Consider the following 17,761-nt stretch of genomic DNA (forward strand, 5'->3'; position numbering starts at 1 on the left):
TATTTACATGTTTAGTTTTAATTTCTTTTTGTAGTAATGGTCTTTATTAAAGCGTGTTACGTTGTATTTGAGGGTTTTTTAAATTTGAAAATGATGACGTTTAATTTAAATAAAAATAGGCTCAAACGGCTCAGAAGCATGGGTATAGTCTATGTTTAAAAGGATGCAGTTGTTTTAAATGTCACCCTGTATATTCCAGGCAGTTACTGCAACAACTTATCTGCTTAATCCATCTAAACTGTTAGATAATGCTATTAGCATTAAGTCCGCCTTTTGTACTTTACACATTGTAATTGTTACAATCCTACTAATATTATAAATGCGAAAAGTTGTATGTCAGGATGGCAGTATGGATGTTTGTTACTCTTTCACGCAAAAACTACTGAACCGATTACGATGAAATCAGGGTAGCTGAAGACGCAGAATAACAAATAGGCTACTTTTTGTCCCGGAGTTCCCGCGGGAATGATTCGACGCGGACGAAGTCGCGGGCGGCCTCTAGTCAAGAATAAATAAATAAACAACGCGGTGAGCTTCGTGTTGCGGCCGGCGCCCAACGGCATCGACATCAATAAAGGCCGATGGACATGTTGGAACGTGTTTTATTCTATCTCGCTATCCTCATTATTAAATACTATCCCGATAACCATTTCAATGGAAAGGAAGTTCGGATCCGCCCATGGAAGTAACTCAAACTAACCATTGAAAAGACATACACACATATAAAAACGTCTATATCCCTTGCGGGGTAGACAGAGCCAACAATCTTGAAAAGACTGATAGGCCACGTTCAGGTGTTTAACAACGCAATAATAGAATTGAGATTCAAATAGTGACAGGTTGCTATCCCATCACCTAAAAGAAGAATCTCAAGTGTATAAGCCTATACTTACCTTAGTCGCCTTTTACGACATCAATGGAAAAGAAATGGAGTGCCGAGAACCACACGGCGCAACGAACGAGAACGAACGAAACGATTTAAAAATTAAAATCAAAACACTAGTTTCGTATAAAAAATTAATTTACTTCTTAATCACTATTAACATTTAAACAACTTAATCTGTATCGGACCCCGTCCCGCGGCCACTAGATTCATTATCGCTGGTATCCATGGGTTCCAACTCCTGTTTGGGTACCATATCTCCGACCGACTTTATACATTTGATTGTGTATTTGTTGAAATCACATCTGTAACAAAATTATTAAATCAATTGATTTTTTTCTAATAGGTACTCAAATATAAAAATTACACAGTGAAGGCTACAATACAATAACATAATAATAGTCATACTTTTTCATTACCAATATTGGCCTTTCACTCTTTTCAAGACTGTTGGCTCTGTCCACCCCGCAATATAATAATATATAGACGTGATTATATGTATGTATGTAAAATATACTGATAGCAAATACATAAATAATTCAATAATTTCAATAATTAATAATATAAGTGTGGTTCCCGGCACCAAATGAATAGAACCCACTCTATTTGAATCTCGATTCCATCATTGAGCCATACAGCTAGAGCGTAGCCTGTCTTTTCTAGACTGTTGGCTCTGTCTACCCCGCAAAGTATATAGACGCGATTAGATATATGTAAGTAATCTGTATCATTAGATATAATACTATACGTCACGTATTTATTCGTATAAGGAAGGATAATATACGAATTACCAAGTAAATTGTAGCGTACATATAAAAAATGTTAAAATCTTAACACCATTATGCAATATGAATTAAAGGTCGATGTCTCAGCGTTATCAAGATGGATCGTCTGACTGCTGATAATATTACTGATACTGTATTAAGGTCAAGTGTAGTCACGTGTGCTCGAATCTCGGATTTTTAGGAAGAATATTAAATTTTTTGTTCATAATTTTTAACATAGTTGAATTAAAACATTACATACTTATAATCACGTCTTAATCCCGAACGGGGAAGGCAGGGCCAACTGTGACGGACAAACAATATACTCGTAGCTGCATTCAACTGTATAGCTAAACGATGGATTTGAGATTCAAATAGAGACAGTTTACCAACCCAACGCCTAAAAGAATCATCCCAAGTTTATTCGCCTATCCCTTAGTCGCATTTTACGACATCCATGGGAAAGAAATGAAGAGTGGTCCTATAATAAAGTGTCGGGAACCACACGACATTAATTAATGAAAATAGAATACAGACAGAGCTTACAGTCCCGAAAAGACCGAAGGGCTATCATGCACCTCTATGACTTAACTAGACAACGCCCGCGCTTAAAAGAAAAATCCTAAGTTTATAATATAAGGCTTTTCCCTTGATTGACATAAAATCTGCACGGAAGAAGAAGCAGCCGGCACACACGCTATGTTTTTTCTTCATTACCAGTACAGCATTAAAGAATTATAGAAATCTCAATCGTTAAAAAAAAATATATACAATACCACTCACATCTTACTAAATTAGGATTATGTAACCGTTAGCTCTCTCTCAGATGCCAATAGTACACTTGGCGGGAATTTCCCTCGACTTCCAGGAATATGGCGGCTGTCCTCAATTATCTCTTTCTTAATAAAATACAATAACAAAATACCACTTAGGTACATCTTACTCAGTTGCGAATATTTTACCGTTAGCACTTTCTCAGCAGCCAATAGTACACTTGGCGGGAATTATCCACATTTTCCAGTAACTACTGCTCGAACCCACAACAGTGGATGATCAAGATGGCCGCGCTCCTAAATCATGTCTGTCTTAATAATAAAAAGAAATAACAAAACAATACTCACATCTTACTCAATTGCGAATATTTAACCGTTAGCACTTTCTCAGCGGCCAATAGTACACATGGCGGGAATTTGCCTCGTTTTCCCGAAATTATCGCTCGCACCCACAACAGTAGATGTTCAAGATGGCGGATATCCTCAATCTTAATAATAAAAAAAAACAAAATAATACTCACATCTTACTCAATTGCGAATATTTAACCGTTAGCACTTTCTCAGCAGCCAATAGTACACTTGGCGGGAATTTGCCTCGTTTTCCGGAAATGATCGCTCGCACCCACAACAGTAGATGTTCAAGATGGCGGCTGTCCTCAATCTTAATAATAAAAAAAAAACAAAATCATACTCACATCTTACTCAATTGCGAATATTTAACCGTTAGCACTTTCTCAGCAGCCAATAGTACACTTGGCGGGAATTTGCCTCGTTTTCCGGAAATTATCGCTCGCATCCACAACAGTAGATGTTCAAGATGGCGGCTGTCCTCCAGCAAGCGAGCGAGCGTGTTGAGCAAACGATCAGCGTAGTCCGCGTCCAGACTCGAAACTGTTAGGTCGACTGAAAAGAATATAATTTTTTAACTCACTCTTTACCCCAGACATTAAGGTAGATAAAGTTAAATAATCTTGAAATGTTCTTTAATAAAAGAAATGTAGTTATTATTAATACATATATAAGAGTATGTATTACAAAAACAATAAGCAATATATGTAGTAGACCAAAGCGTACCGATTATGTTTATGGTCTAGTACTCGTATAAAAGCATGCCTGTTAGCAAAAAGATGATCTCATTTATCACATCCTTATAATTTGATTGTATACTTTCTTTATTCATTTATCTTATTATTTTATTAGTGGTGCCGTGTGGTTCCCGGCACCAATACAAAAAAGAATAGGACCACCCCATCTCTTTTCCATGGATGTCGTAAAAGTCGACTTAGGGATAGGCTTACAAACTTGGGATTCTTTTTTAGGCGATACGCCAGCAACCTGTCACTATTTGAAATCAATTCTACCACTAAGCCAAATAGCTGAACGTGGCCATTCAGTTAGTTTTCAAGACTATTGGCTCTGTCTACCCCGCAAAGGATATAGACGTGACCATATGTATGTATGTATGTTTCATCAGTGTCGTTTTAAATACTCACTATCCCCCGGCGGCGTAGACTCCACACACTGCTGTATGATTGTCTGTTCGTTCAGCTGTAACGCCGCAACCAACGCTCTACCCCAATTCTGTTGTATCAGCAGTTGTCTTACTGCGTGCGGCGTTGAACCTTCTTCTAAACGATATGGCCTGTAATTTTCATTATTTTAATTATTATGAGCTAAATATATAAATATAAATAATATAAATATATACGGGACAAATAACACAGATTGAGTTAGCCTCGAAGTAAGTTCGAGACTTGTGTTACGTGATACTAATTCAACGATACTATATTTTATAATAAATACTTATATAGATAAACATCCAATACCCAGGCCAATCAGAAAAAGTTCGTTTCTCAACATGCCCTGGCCGGGATTCGAACCCGGGACCTCCGGTGTCCCAGACAAGCGTACTACCGCTGCGCCACAGAGGCCATCAAATAAGCCTAAACATACCTGAATATAACTTAGATGCCATCTTGTTAACTACCAGGCACTTTTTCATATTGGTGCCGGAAACCACACAAAATAATAGGACCACTCCATCTCTTTCCCATGGATTTCGTAAAAGGCGACTACAATAAAGGCTTAGGAAACTTGGAATTCTTCATCTAGGCGATGGGCTAGCAACCTGTCACTATTTGAATCTCAATTCTATCATTAAGCCAAACAGCTGAACATGGCCTATCAGTCATTTTAAGACTGTTAGTTCTGTCTACACCGCAAAGGATATAGACGTGACTATATGCATAAATCTCACAAAGAAGGTAATATTGACTAGTTAAATGTAAATGTACATACCTGAAAGTGCCATCTATACCAGCATTTTGACTATACAGTAACAATCCCTCGGTTCCCGCTACGGCAAAACTCTCGCCCGTCGGGGAGAATCTTATGCAGTACACGCGTACCTGCAAACAGATTTTATCACTACTATATAATACTAGTACTATATAATATTGTTATAATTTACTAGCTGTGCCCGCGACTTCGTCCGCGTGGATTAGTTATTTTGGGCATCATTGAAGCCCTCAAGGATGAATAATTTTCCCCGGGTTTCTTTCACATTTTCCATTATTTCTTCGCTCCTAATAGTTGCAGCGTTATGTTATATAGCCTAAAGCCTTCCTCGATAAATGATCTATTCAACTCAAAAATAATTTTTCAATTCGAACCAGTAGTTTCTGAGATTACTGCGTTCGAACAAACAAAAAAATTCTTCAGCTTTATAATATTAGTATAGATTACTATAGATAAATAGTATATGTATAGATTAGGACCACTCTCTCACTCTCGCCATGGATGTAATAAAAGGCGACTAAGGGATAGGCTTGTAAACTTGGGATTCCTCTTTAGGCAATGGGCTAGCAATCAGACACTAATTCGAAGTTTTGTACATTAGTTTAAATACTAACCGATGCTCTAACACTGAGGAAAAACATCGTAAGGAAACCTGCACATTCAGGCAACTGGATGTGTAACCATGGTCGATCCAATCCTGCAAAGGTTGCTGAGGTCAGACGGGAGTCGCTACGTGTGAAAACCTGACTCACCAAATCCACAAGATCCATGGTCGAAGGCATACCCCGGGCTCCTCTCCAGAGTGGTGAGGATGCGACCGGGACTAAACCCGGTAGGAAGAAGACAGTGATATATCATGCTCACCTCCGGCTTGATCTGCCGGTCGGCCGCGTCCCCGCGCCGCACGCCGGGCAGGCGCAGGCGCACGTCGCCGCCCTCCAGCTCCGTGCGCTCCTCTATCAGCGCCATGTTGCCGAATTCGGTTAGCAGGCGACGATTTGTGAAGTCCTGAAATTAATCAAATCGTTATGAGTACTTGCTTAGGATTTTTTTTTTAAATAAAAAAAATAAAAATATATTTATTGCCAAAAACATTTACATACCGCTGTTACAAACATAACTAATTATCAAGTTTTGATATAAACAATCTTATAATAATAGCACTCATTGAATACTTACATTAACTATGTATACAAACAATGTACGCTAACAGAAGCTTATAAAAATATATTTGTTTTTAACATGACCTAGAATAATGTTGAGGGTAGAAGCAATGAGTTTGGTAACAGCAGATATCGACGGCTACTCCCCGCACTAGTAAAAACTGTTTTTTATTTTAGGTATACTTAAGCATTGTGTTGGCAATATTTTCTCAGATTAAGCTTTCAAGATTAGTTGTAAACACAAGTCGCGCCGATGGGCACCCGCTATTTGATACAGGTAAACTTGCTTGAGTTAAAATTAAATAACAAAAAAGCATATATACATATCATCACGTCAATATCCCTTGATACATAAAACATACACATCTATATCGCTTACGGGGTAAACAGATTCAATAGTCTCGAAAAGACTGAATAGACTACATCCAACTGTTTGGCTTAAAGAAAAAAGCTTTCTATCTTCTTTGGTGATAACTAGCTGTGCCCGCGACTTCGTCCACGTGGAACAGTTATTTTGAGCATCATAGAAGCCCTCAAGGATGAATAATTTTCCGCGTTTTTTTTTTCACATTTTCCATTATTTCTTTGCTTCTTATAGTTGCAGCGTGATGTAATATGGCCTAAAGCCTTCCACGATAAATGTCTATTTAACGCAAAAAGAATTCTTCTATTCGAACCAGCAGTTCCTGAGATTGGCGCGTTCAAACAAACAAACAAACTCTTCAGCTTTATAATATTAATATAGATATATAGTTAACCTAAATAAAATATAAACTCACATTAACAGCATCCAAAGACCTATTCTGCGTGATGACGAACTTCTTGATCAATATAGATTCTCTCACGCTGTAGAGACACACGTTCTTAGAGTTGCCGCCGCCCAATATGCAAGTACCGTCGGCCGAGTAACATATAGTCGTGAACGCTCTGAAACCGAGTTATAATTACATACATACATGTGGTCACGTCTATATCCCTTGCGGGGTAGACAGAGCTAACAGGCTTGAAAAGCCTGTTCACGTTCAGCTGTTTGGCTTAATGATAGAATTGAGATTCAAATACTGATAGGTTGCTTGCCCATCGCCTAAGAAAGAATCCCAAGATTGTAAGCCTATCCTTAAGTCGCCTTTAACGACATCCATGGGAAAGAGATGGAGTGGTCCTATTATTTTTTGTATTGGTACCGGGAACCACACGGTACACACAGTTATAATTCCTTAAAAAATACATACATACATACATCAGAGCGTCCGTGTTCGAATCGGTAAGGAGTCCTGTTAAAATGCGTCGTGACGCAAAAAAGCACGTGTCGAATCATGTACCAATGACTATTTTCAAAGTTATGTATGTTAGTTATGACCAGAGATCGGAATAGGTAGATTGATTTTATGTACTTGCATCATGAATTACTATAAAAAAGCATAACATGGATAAGCCTCTTTTCCGGGATTCCATTTCAGTACTTACACTTACAGTAAACTACATTGTCCACGGGTAACATAGGACTACAATTTACGTGAACGAAGTCGGAGGAAAACAGCTACCACTAATATATTCTTCATCCCACTTGTAAAAATTCCGGAAAAAAATCTTAATAATTTACAAATCCCGCAATCCCGGACGGAGGCATGTCCATATTAATATATACGTTTCAGTTCATTGACCCCAATTCAATGTACCTATTCCGATCTCTGGTTATAACCGATGGTCTGACGGTGAGGGAAAACATCGTGAGGAAACTTGCACATTCAGGTAAGTGGATGTGCAACCATGATCGATCCAATACGGGTTAGGTTCCCCTGCAAAGGTTGCGGAGGTCAGACGGGAATCGCTTCATGTAAAAACCTGACTCACCCAATCCACCCGAGTTCCTCTCCAGATTGGTGAGGAGCAAAAAGGTCTAAAGCCAGGAGAAAGAATACATACATAGCCGATAACATAGCGGGGTAGACAGAGCCAACAGTCCTGAAAAGACTGATAGGCCACGTTCAGCTGTTTTGGTTTTTAGATAGAATTAAATTGAGATTCAAATAGTGTCAGGTTGCTAGCTCATCGCTGGTATGTGACACCGGAGGTCCCGGTTCGAAACCCGGCCAGGGCATGATGAGAAAATATTTTTTTCTGATTGGCCTGGGTCTTAGATGTTTATCTATATAAGTATTTATTATAAAATATAGTATCGTTGAGTTAGTATCTCGTAACACAAGTCTCGAACTTACTTCGAAGCTAACTCAATCTGTGTAATTTGTCCCGTATATATTTATATTTATTTATTTTTATTTAATTAAGTGCCGTGTGGTTCCCGGCACCAAAACAAAAAAGAATATTCAATTCAATCAATCATTAAGCCAAATCCTCAATTCTATCATTAAGCCAAATAGCTGAACGTGGCCATTCAGTGTTCAAGACAAACTAGGCTCTGTCTTACCCGCAAGGGACATAGACGTGACCATATGTATGTATGTACTTAATGAAAATAATATAAGCTCCAAATCACTACACTCGGCGGTTTCGGCTGCACAAAGTTTCAGTTTCTTCTTTTTACAGACAGACAGACAGACAGACAGACAGAAGAGAAGAACTACTCACTTGGTGTTAAGCAACTTCTTAGCCGAAACTAGATCGGTATCCGCCTTCCCGGACCCCAAATCGTTGCGGCCCTCAATACTGGACGTTTGCTCACAAGTCGTCGTGTTGAAGAAACTTATGTTGCCGTCCAACGTCGATACCGCTATCTGAAAGAGATTGGACAGATTGAGAACCGCTTTTTCAAAATAGGGGGTTAAATTGAAAATGTCGCCGTGTGGTTTCAGCGACGTTCAGCTATTTGGCTTTAAGATAGAATCGAGATTCAAATATTGACAGGTTGCTAGCAAATCGCCTAACAAAGAATCCCAAGTTTGTAAATCCCTTAGTCGCCTTTTACGACATCCATGTTAAAGAGATGGAGTGGTCCTATTCTTTTTTGTATTTGTGGTGGTGGAATACAGGTTTTTCGCAAAATTATTTATCCTTCTTCACACTCTTATATACACGTGATACATCTTATATACACGTGATATTTCAAAAAGATTAATTCAGTTTAAAACGGCAACAAATGAATAAACACACTTTCGCATTTTTACATATTAGATGCCGCATAATTTAAATAATAGTTGGCATAATATGTAGATGTATTCATAAGAAATTTACCTCTTCCCCGTCCGGTCTGAATACGACTTGGAGACCGTCCGAATTCAGCTGAATGGTCTCGCATTCCGCACTATTCTCTATGCAGTTCCACAGCTTCACAGTTTTGTCCCAACTGCAAGACACGAGGCGGGAGCTTGCCAGTGTCGGACTGAACGAGACGCAAGACACGGGGGCTTCGTGGCCGCCTAGTACCTGAAAAGAGAATACATACATACATATTGTCACGTCTATATCCCTTGCGGGGTAGACAGAGCCAACAGTCTTGAAAAGACTGAATGGCCACGTTCAGCTGTTTGGCTTAATGGTAGAATTGAGATTCAAATAGTGATAGGTTGCTAGCCCATCGCCTAGAAAAGAATCCCAAGTTTGTAAGCCTATCCCTTATTCGCCTTTTACGACAACTGAAAAGAGTCTGAAGAGAAGAAAATAAAAAATGCATTTTGTTGTTATGTTAACACTAGCTTTTAACCGCAGCTTCGTTCGCGTGAATTTAGCGGCATTTGCAAAAAGCGACGAATTTGGCGTACGTACAAAATCAGCGCCATTTACACATTGGCCTATCACTTCCCCGCTATATACTATTTTATTTTTTTTTAATTTTAAATAAATTATCGGTTTTTTAATGTTTTTAATATCGACGGCTGGAATCTCTTCCCAAGCCATGTCTAGCCTATCAGTCTCTTTAAGACTGTTGGCTCTGTCTACCCCGCAAGGGATATAGACGTGACTATATGAATGAATGAGTGAATGAATGAATGAGAGAGTGAATGAACGAGTGAATGAATGAGTGAGTGAGTGAATGAACGAGAGAATGGATGAGTGAATAAATGAGTGAATCATTGAGTGAAAGGATGAATCAATGAATTAGGCAATGAATGAGGGAATAAGTGAAAGAATCGAGTTAATGAATGAGTAAATGAATGAGCGAATTAATTAGTAAAAGAATGATGAACGAACGAACGAACGAACGAACGAATACCCACATCCAAGAGCTTGCCGAACTTTACGGCCCACAGGTAGACGGAGAAGACGTCCTGGCCGCCCGCCGCGCACAGCTCGCCGCTGCCGTCGAGCGCCGCGCAGCTGAACTGCACCAGGCTCGGCGACGTCAGCGTTCGGAAGTTGCGGTATCTGAATTATTCAATATACAAATAACATATATATTATTATATGTAGAACTTAACGCCGTGTAGTTCCCGGCACCAATTAAAAAAAAAACCGAATAGGCCCACTCCATCTTGTTCCCATGGATGTTGTAAAAGGCGACTATAGGGTAGGCTTATAAACTTGGGATTCTTCTTTTAGGCGATGGGCTAGCAACCGGTCACTATTTGAATCTCAATGCTTAATTCTTGAATCTCAATTCTATCATTAAGCCGAGAGCTGAACATGGTCTATCAGTCTTTTCGAGACTAATGACTCTGTATGCCCCGCAAATGATATAGACGTGATTATATGTATATAATTCAATGACTGTATTGTAATTTATTATATTTCTTTTTGTGTGCAATAAAGAGTTCACAAACAAACTAAATTAAAACCTAAAAAAATCAAAACATTATTAATAATAATTAAAAACCTAAAAAAACTAAACATTATTAATAATAATGTTTCTATTTTTTAGGAATTTGAATAATAACGTGGTCGTTATAATAACAATAATAATAACTCACCTTGTGAGGTCGTAACACCTAACAGTGCCATCTAGCGACGAAGACACGAAGAACTTCTTGGTCTGACTGAAAACTAGACTAGTGACGGCTGCGGAATGTTCGCTGAACGTCACGAAGCAGAAACCGCTCGTGGTGTTCCACACTTTCACTTTTCCGTCGTGACCGCCTGAAAAACATCTGAAATTAATAATTCAAAGCCATCAAAAAAAAAACAATCACAATATACAGTCGGAAAAACTATAAAAATAAATAAAAGACAGCTAGCAACCTGTCACTATTTCAATCTCAATTCTATCATCTATACCAATATTATGAAGCTGAATTGGTTTGTTTGAACGCGTTAATCTCAGGAACTACTGGTTCGAATTGAAAAATTGTTCGAGGAAAGCTTTAGACTATATCACATCACGCTGCAACTATTAGGAGCGAAGAAATAATGGAGAATGTGAAAAAAATCGAGGAAAATTATTCATCTTTGAGATCTTCAATGATGCCCAAAATAACTATTCCACGCGGACAAAGTCGCGGGCACAGCTAGTTATGCCATACAGCTGAACGTGGCCTTTAGTCTTTTCAAGACTGTTAGCTCTGAATTCCCCGCAAGGGAAAAACATGTGACTATATATTGTATGTATTTTTTTTTTATTAAAGTAATAACATACATACATACATATTAAAATCATGCCTCTTTCCCGGAAGGGTAGGCAAGTAATAATGATAATAATGTAAAGTAATAATGTAATTTATATTCACCTGTGACTATGTAGAGGCCGTCGGGTGAATACGCCAGGCAGGTCATGTCGAGGGAATGACCCTGCTGTTTCATTACGTATTGTTCGCCTAGAAAAACAAACATAATTATATTAATTAATCTAATTAATTGGTTTGGTCCAAAGGTTCGACTGGCAGAGGATTCCTTGTGGCTTAAATCCAACTGTTGTACATTTTACGTGAATAAAATTTTAATTAAGGATTAAATAATTTTAAAATAATCCGTACCTACTAATATTATAAATGTGAAAGTGAGTTTGTTTGTTACCTGTTCACAGTTAAACTATTGAACCCACTTGCTTGAATGAATTTTGTATACATAATGTTTGCGAAAAACCTGTATTATTTTATGGGTGGCGCTAAATTTGCACGTACGATGCTAGTATTTACTAAAGGTCAAACATCCATTCACATATTTTTATTTATTGTTAATTTAGTTCTCAATTAATTGAGAACCATGAAGATACTTAGGAATACATGAAAATTCATAAAAAATACTTAAAGCTTAAATTTTTCAATATTGAAATCTAGATAAGACAAATTAAAAACTACACGTGAAACGTGAGAAACAGGCTCAAAACCCGAGAAAAGCACTGAGAAACCCGAGAAATAACATCAAGAACCTATATCTAAAACTCACTCTGCCACTCCCAGACCAGCAGCTGGCCAATGTCCAAACACCCGAACGCGATCCAATCCCCGGGACACGATATCGCTATACTGCTGATCCTGTGTTGCGATATGCTCAGCGTGTGCACTAGGTTCACATCCGGCATCTCGTGGAGGAAGAATATGCCGTTTGAGAAACCTGAGAAATAAAAGATGACACAATTTTTAAGTCGCGATCAGGTTAGATTGCTTGTATGTAATCCATTGCTGCACTATTGCCGGGGGGATGATGCAGGAAAGACCACAATAAGGAAATAATTATATTATTACTAACATATCATAAGTGTACTAACATATTATGAATCCAATAGTTCCTTGAATAAATCATTTTTCATTCATTCATTTAAATAGACGAACTTCATCAAGAGTAATAATTACAAAATAAGTCGCCTGACCAACATCTTGGTGCTCTTGTGATAGTGAGCGGCGGTCAGCCTGACCTTGTGAGCATTCCTGACCGTCTTCCTTCTTTTATAGCAATCTATTTTTATACTCTAATATACCTCCTTAAAATTCCTTCGAAATACAATGTATCATTTTGATAATGCGAAAATACGTTTGAAAATATGACGACGGAAGAATGGAATGCTGAGATGGTTTGGTCAGGTTGAGAGGATGATCCAAAGCTGGGTGACTAAGTTACTCTTGCAAGAAGATCGAGAACTTGATCAAAAAAAATGTTCTGGTAAAAGTTCAGGTCATGAACAGCCACGGGGAAGACTTATAACAAACATATCTTAATCAAATGGCGGACTCCGTATGCTGAAAGATCTGGTGAATAATACCCTTAATATATGAAAACTAGAGCATACAAAGGAGACATTAAGGTAGTCATTACAATAGGAAACTCACCAGTGACCAACATCTTGGTATTCTTGTGATAGTGAGCGGCGGTCAGCTTGACCTTATGGTGGGCGTTTCTGATCGCGTCGCCGATGTAATGCCGCCCTAGCTTCTTGTATAGCAAACGTTTCTCATCTTCTAATTTGGGTTTGGCCTCTTCTGGAACTTCCTCTTCGCTTTCCTGCAGAATATAGATTTTGTAAGTTGTAGAAATGAAATTTATAGCATCGCCGGACCAACTGGAATTAATGTAATTAATATAGATTTGAAATGGCATAATAATCTTAAGCTTTTGTGTTACAACTCTGCAAAGTTCAAAAACTTTGAAAACCATTTTTGGAATTTTTGTCCATATTGTTCTGTAGGTAAATATAAATCACGGTGGACCACAAATCCCTTTTCATTTCTTATTTAGATTTTTTTATATCCTTCCTGTATATAGACAAATTCCAGTTACAATTTTGTTGCATGTTAATATAAAACTCACATATTCCTTATCCTTCTCAATAACGTTCTTTTCATCAATATCGTCATCACTCTCGTCCATCTGCAGCTTCCTCCGCTTCCGCCTCGAGATCTGCACGGCTGACGTCACCAGGTCGTCCGAGTCTATGCTGGCTTCCCACATGCACACCTGGATCAAATTGTAAGTGAGAAACTAGGTTTTCTCGGAGTGAGAAATTGTTCTCAATTTATACTGTATGTATGTTTGCGAGCGATTATTTCGCATTTCGCTGAACTGATTTTGTTGAGGTTTTCAGGAAAGTGTTTGGTACACTTTAGTAAGAGGTTTTAGAAATTAGTACTTGAAAAAAGTAGTATATCGTATGGATATAGTTCATTTTTTACAAATATTATTCACTTTAGGAATTCGAATCATTTGTCAAAATTTCTTAAAAAACAAAAACACAAATCTCTGTTTATAACATTACCACGGAAGGATTTAGACCAAACTGTACATACCTGACCATTTCTGCTGACTGTCAATAGATCCAAACTTTTCCTTTCAAAGAAAACACCAACAATCTTGTCCGTGTGACCGCTTAACGAGTACATACTGATGTTGTCCAAATAATCCACTGTATAGATTTTTGTTGTAGTGTCTTTGGAGCCCACTGTAAAAATAAAAAAAATATATAAATAATTACATTCTTAAAAAAAACGAAAAGAAACATTGTGCTTCTTTAGAAGTGTAGGTATGTTAACTCTTTTTTGTTTTGATGTTCCACAACAACTAAAACATCAGTCAAATAATCATATCAATAAATGACGAGATTTAATGAAGTATATATCATCACATTAATTAGGCGAGTATAAAACGCTTCTGAATTTTTTAAATGGACTTTCTAGTAGAGAAATAAGTCACCTGCAAGTAGTTTCGAGCATGTGGACCAATCCAGGCATGTAACTTCATCGTTGGACTTCTTAAAAACTCGTTTCATGACGAAGGAACGATATTCACCCGTGAAACTGCTCGGCGCCGTCATTATGAATACTGAAATATGAATGAAGAATATAATTTTGTTATGGAGTCGGTAAATATTTAGCACAAAATTTTATTTTTTATTTATTTTTGGAATAGGACGAAAGATAATCCTAAAATTAACATAATTTAACATTAAAAGTTTAATGACGAGATTTTGAATTACTCGTATCATGCGTATAATTTGAGGTTAAATAAGTAGTAATTTTTATGTATGAATGGATATTGAGTGTGATATCTTGTTTATATGTGAATCATTAATTTTAGAAATAACTAGCTTTATCGCGAGGCTTCACCCCTGTGAGGAATTTCCAGAAAAAATGTAGCCTATGATATTTCTAAAGATCTATTCTACCTGTGTACTAAATTTCATCAATATCTAAATAAGTTTTTGGGTTTATTCGTAGATCTTACCTGTATCATCACAACACGCTGCGAAGTACTTGCCGTCAGGACTAAACTTAACTGCATTAACTTGTTGCCTGAATTTATATCTATGCACCACGGTGCAAGTCAGCAAACTAATCATCTGGGCCTCGCCCTCTGGAAATAATAAGAATTATTAATTATATTAATTTATTTAAACAAAATGTGGTTTGAGGCATTTTAGAATAATACCGCTTCATATTTTACCCATGGATGTATTAAAAGACGACTAAAGGGATAGGCTAATAAACATGGCATTCCTCTATTGGCGATGAGCTAGCAACCAGTCGCTCTTTGAATTAATTTCCATCATGAAGCCATTGAACTGAAGGTGGCCTTTCAGCCTTTTCAAGACGGGATATAGACATAGTTATGTCTACATAGATATAGACCTATGTATGAATAATAATAAACGCAAAAGTCTAAATCTTACACTTTCATGACTAAACGGGGGACTGATTAAACATAAAATATAGTATTTATAAATGTACATGGGCGCACAAGGTGCTACTAAATGAAGATGCAAAAGGCCCAAGATAAGGTCATGTGGATGTAGATGGAAGATACCCACATCCACTTGGACAATTTATGCTGAAGATGATTATTTATAAATTCAGTTTGTAATGATTATAATCTCAATATTGGAGAATGATGAGTTCCCTTTAAGACATATTCTTCACAACATAGTATAAGCAAAGTTGTCAGTCACTATGTATGTATGTATGCTAAGATCTTTAAAAGTGCACAATTGATACTGATGCATTTTTTAACATCATCAAGAGGAAGTTTTATATGTATAAATGTTTACTGCGCGAAAACAGGGCGGGTTTCTAGTTTTATTTTACAATGCAAAATAATACTTACTCTCATTTACAGCCAATAAAACGGAACCGTTTGGAGACACATCTATGGCAGTGTAATTAAATTGACTTTCCACTGGCAGAGTGTTACTTTTATTGCTGAAAAAATATTATGATGAATTAGTTTATCACATGTTAAAAATATAAATTTAATAACTACTTGTCATGACACAGAATACAATATAAAAATAAATAAATTAATATAAATATATACGGGACAAATAACATAGATTGGGTTAGCCTCGAATTAAGTCCGAAACTTGTGTTATGAGATACTAACTCAATGATACTATATTTTATAATAAATACTTATATAGATAAACATCCAAGACCCAGGCCAATCAGAGAATGTTAATTTCTCATCATGCCTTCACCAGGATTTGAACCCGGGACCCACTGTGTGACAGACAAGTGCACTTCCACTGCGCCACAGAAGCCGTGAACAACAATCTACACTAATATTATAAAGAGGAAAACTTTGTTTGTATGTTTGTTTGGTTGTAATGAATAGGCTCAAAAACTACTAGACCGATTTTAAAATTCTTTCACCATTCGAAAGCTACATTATCCACGAGTAACATAGACTATATTTTATTTTGGAAAAAATAGGGTTCCGTAATATATTTGGATTTTTCGGACATAAACTGAAAAAAATCAACCAAAAAATTACTTATTTTGCGTACGCTGCCTAAACTACAAAAGATAGAACCATAAAAATATGTTTTAATTAATTGTAGATCTTATAAATATCTACAAAAAAGTCCGCGACACACTATACCTATCTATGTCGAGTGAGGCACAACAACCACATTTTTATTTAAAAATCTTGAATTTTTTTTGGTCTACATTTAAAGGCGTTTTTTTTACTCATGCTATTAATCCTTATCAAAATAAATAATTTCATCAATAAGAACAGTTTATGTAGATAGATAATATTTGGTCTTTGAATGATTAAAATTGGACGTTTGGTTTTGAAGTTTTGGTGAAATTAAAATATTACGATTTCTGCTGCACGGCCCGGGACTGCAGGCAGAAGTGACACTTTTGCCGGGAGCAAGACTTAGTTAGCCTTAGTTCTAATAGAGATATATTTAGTATCGGCTGTACATCCGTGCGAAGCCGGGGCGGGTCGCTAGTTATAAATATATCTATATAAATATATCTGTAGACATGCACTAGGGCAATACACAACTAGCACACACACTTGCTAAGACCATGTGGTTCTTGGCATTTTAGAATATAACCACTTCATCTTTTTGATGGATACCATAAAAGGTAAGTAAAAAAGGAAAGGAAAGGCTAATAAACTTACTCTTCTTGAAGGCGTAAGGCTAACAACCTGTCAGTATAAAAAACAACTGAGAAACAAAGATGAGAGTGAGAAGAACACAGGATAACAGCAAGATATTATATTATAATTAAATTTTGATGACAATTTTTTTTTAATAAATACTTACTGTTTGAGATCGTAAATAGTGATTCTGTTCCCGACGGGGCTAATGACGGAGTTTCCATCTTGAGTAAATAAAATATTGCCTTTTCGATAAACGGTTCCCAACAAATTACTGAACTGAAAAAGGTTATGTTTGTATAAATTAAAATTTATAGAAAATAAAATTTATGCAATTAATTAATATCTATACAATAGAAAACAAGAACATAAATTGAAAAGAAAATTCACAGAAAAAGATTATTAAAACTTAATATAAAATTATTACTAAAACACGCAACATGCTCACTTTGTAGTTAAACTTCATTTTCACAAGTAAGTTCTATAATTATTATATAATTTTTGTATGGGTAACAATTCCACGCGCCCTAGCATAAGTAGTATACATTAATCATGTGAACTTCTTTGATAATCACTTAATTAAAATTAAGTTTCTGTGAAACTTGCAACACGTTTCAAATTAAACAATAAACAAAACCACACGCTCCCAGCTGGGCAGACTGTCATTAACAT

The 17,761-nt window shown here is 36.8% G+C and overlaps 1 protein-coding gene across 1 annotated transcript; it reads right to left on the reverse strand.

Annotated features, from left to right (window-relative positions):
• Window positions 1-1,031: 1,031 nt before the first annotated feature.
• LOC106142868 (periodic tryptophan protein 2 homolog) lies at window positions 1,032-17,736 on the reverse strand. Its single transcript, XM_013344800.2, has 20 exons — window positions 17,538-17,736; window positions 17,256-17,368; window positions 15,803-15,897; window positions 14,927-15,055; window positions 14,396-14,524; window positions 13,993-14,144; window positions 13,517-13,663; window positions 13,039-13,210; window positions 12,158-12,325; window positions 11,500-11,586; window positions 10,747-10,912; window positions 10,057-10,204; window positions 9,074-9,265; window positions 8,471-8,616; window positions 6,661-6,808; window positions 5,583-5,726; window positions 4,719-4,828; window positions 3,914-4,062; window positions 3,116-3,323; window positions 1,032-1,188 (listed from the first exon to the last, which is right to left on the reverse strand). The coding sequence occupies exons 1-20, from the start codon at window positions 17,553-17,555 to the stop codon at window positions 1,056-1,058; spliced, it is 2,754 nt and encodes a 917-aa protein (XP_013200254.1). The 5' UTR covers window positions 17,556-17,736; the 3' UTR covers window positions 1,032-1,055.
• Window positions 17,737-17,761: the final 25 nt, after the last annotated feature.

Source organism: Amyelois transitella, chromosome 6 (assembly GCF_032362555.1).
Source record: "Amyelois transitella isolate CPQ chromosome 6, ilAmyTran1.1, whole genome shotgun sequence".
NCBI classification, from domain to species: domain Eukaryota; kingdom Metazoa; phylum Arthropoda; class Insecta; order Lepidoptera; family Pyralidae; genus Amyelois; species Amyelois transitella.

Bases quoted from the DNA above. Each gene is read 5' to 3' on its own strand.
- LOC106142868 (XM_013344800.2), bottom strand. The intron at 15,898-17,255 runs GTAAGTATTTAT...ATATTTTTTCAG, and splicing joins ACTATTTACGATCTCAAACA to CAATAAAAGTAACACTCTGC. The intron at 15,056-15,802 runs GTAAGTATTATT...TATTATTTCCAG, and splicing joins TTTATTGGCTGTAAATGAGA to AGGGCGAGGCCCAGATGATT.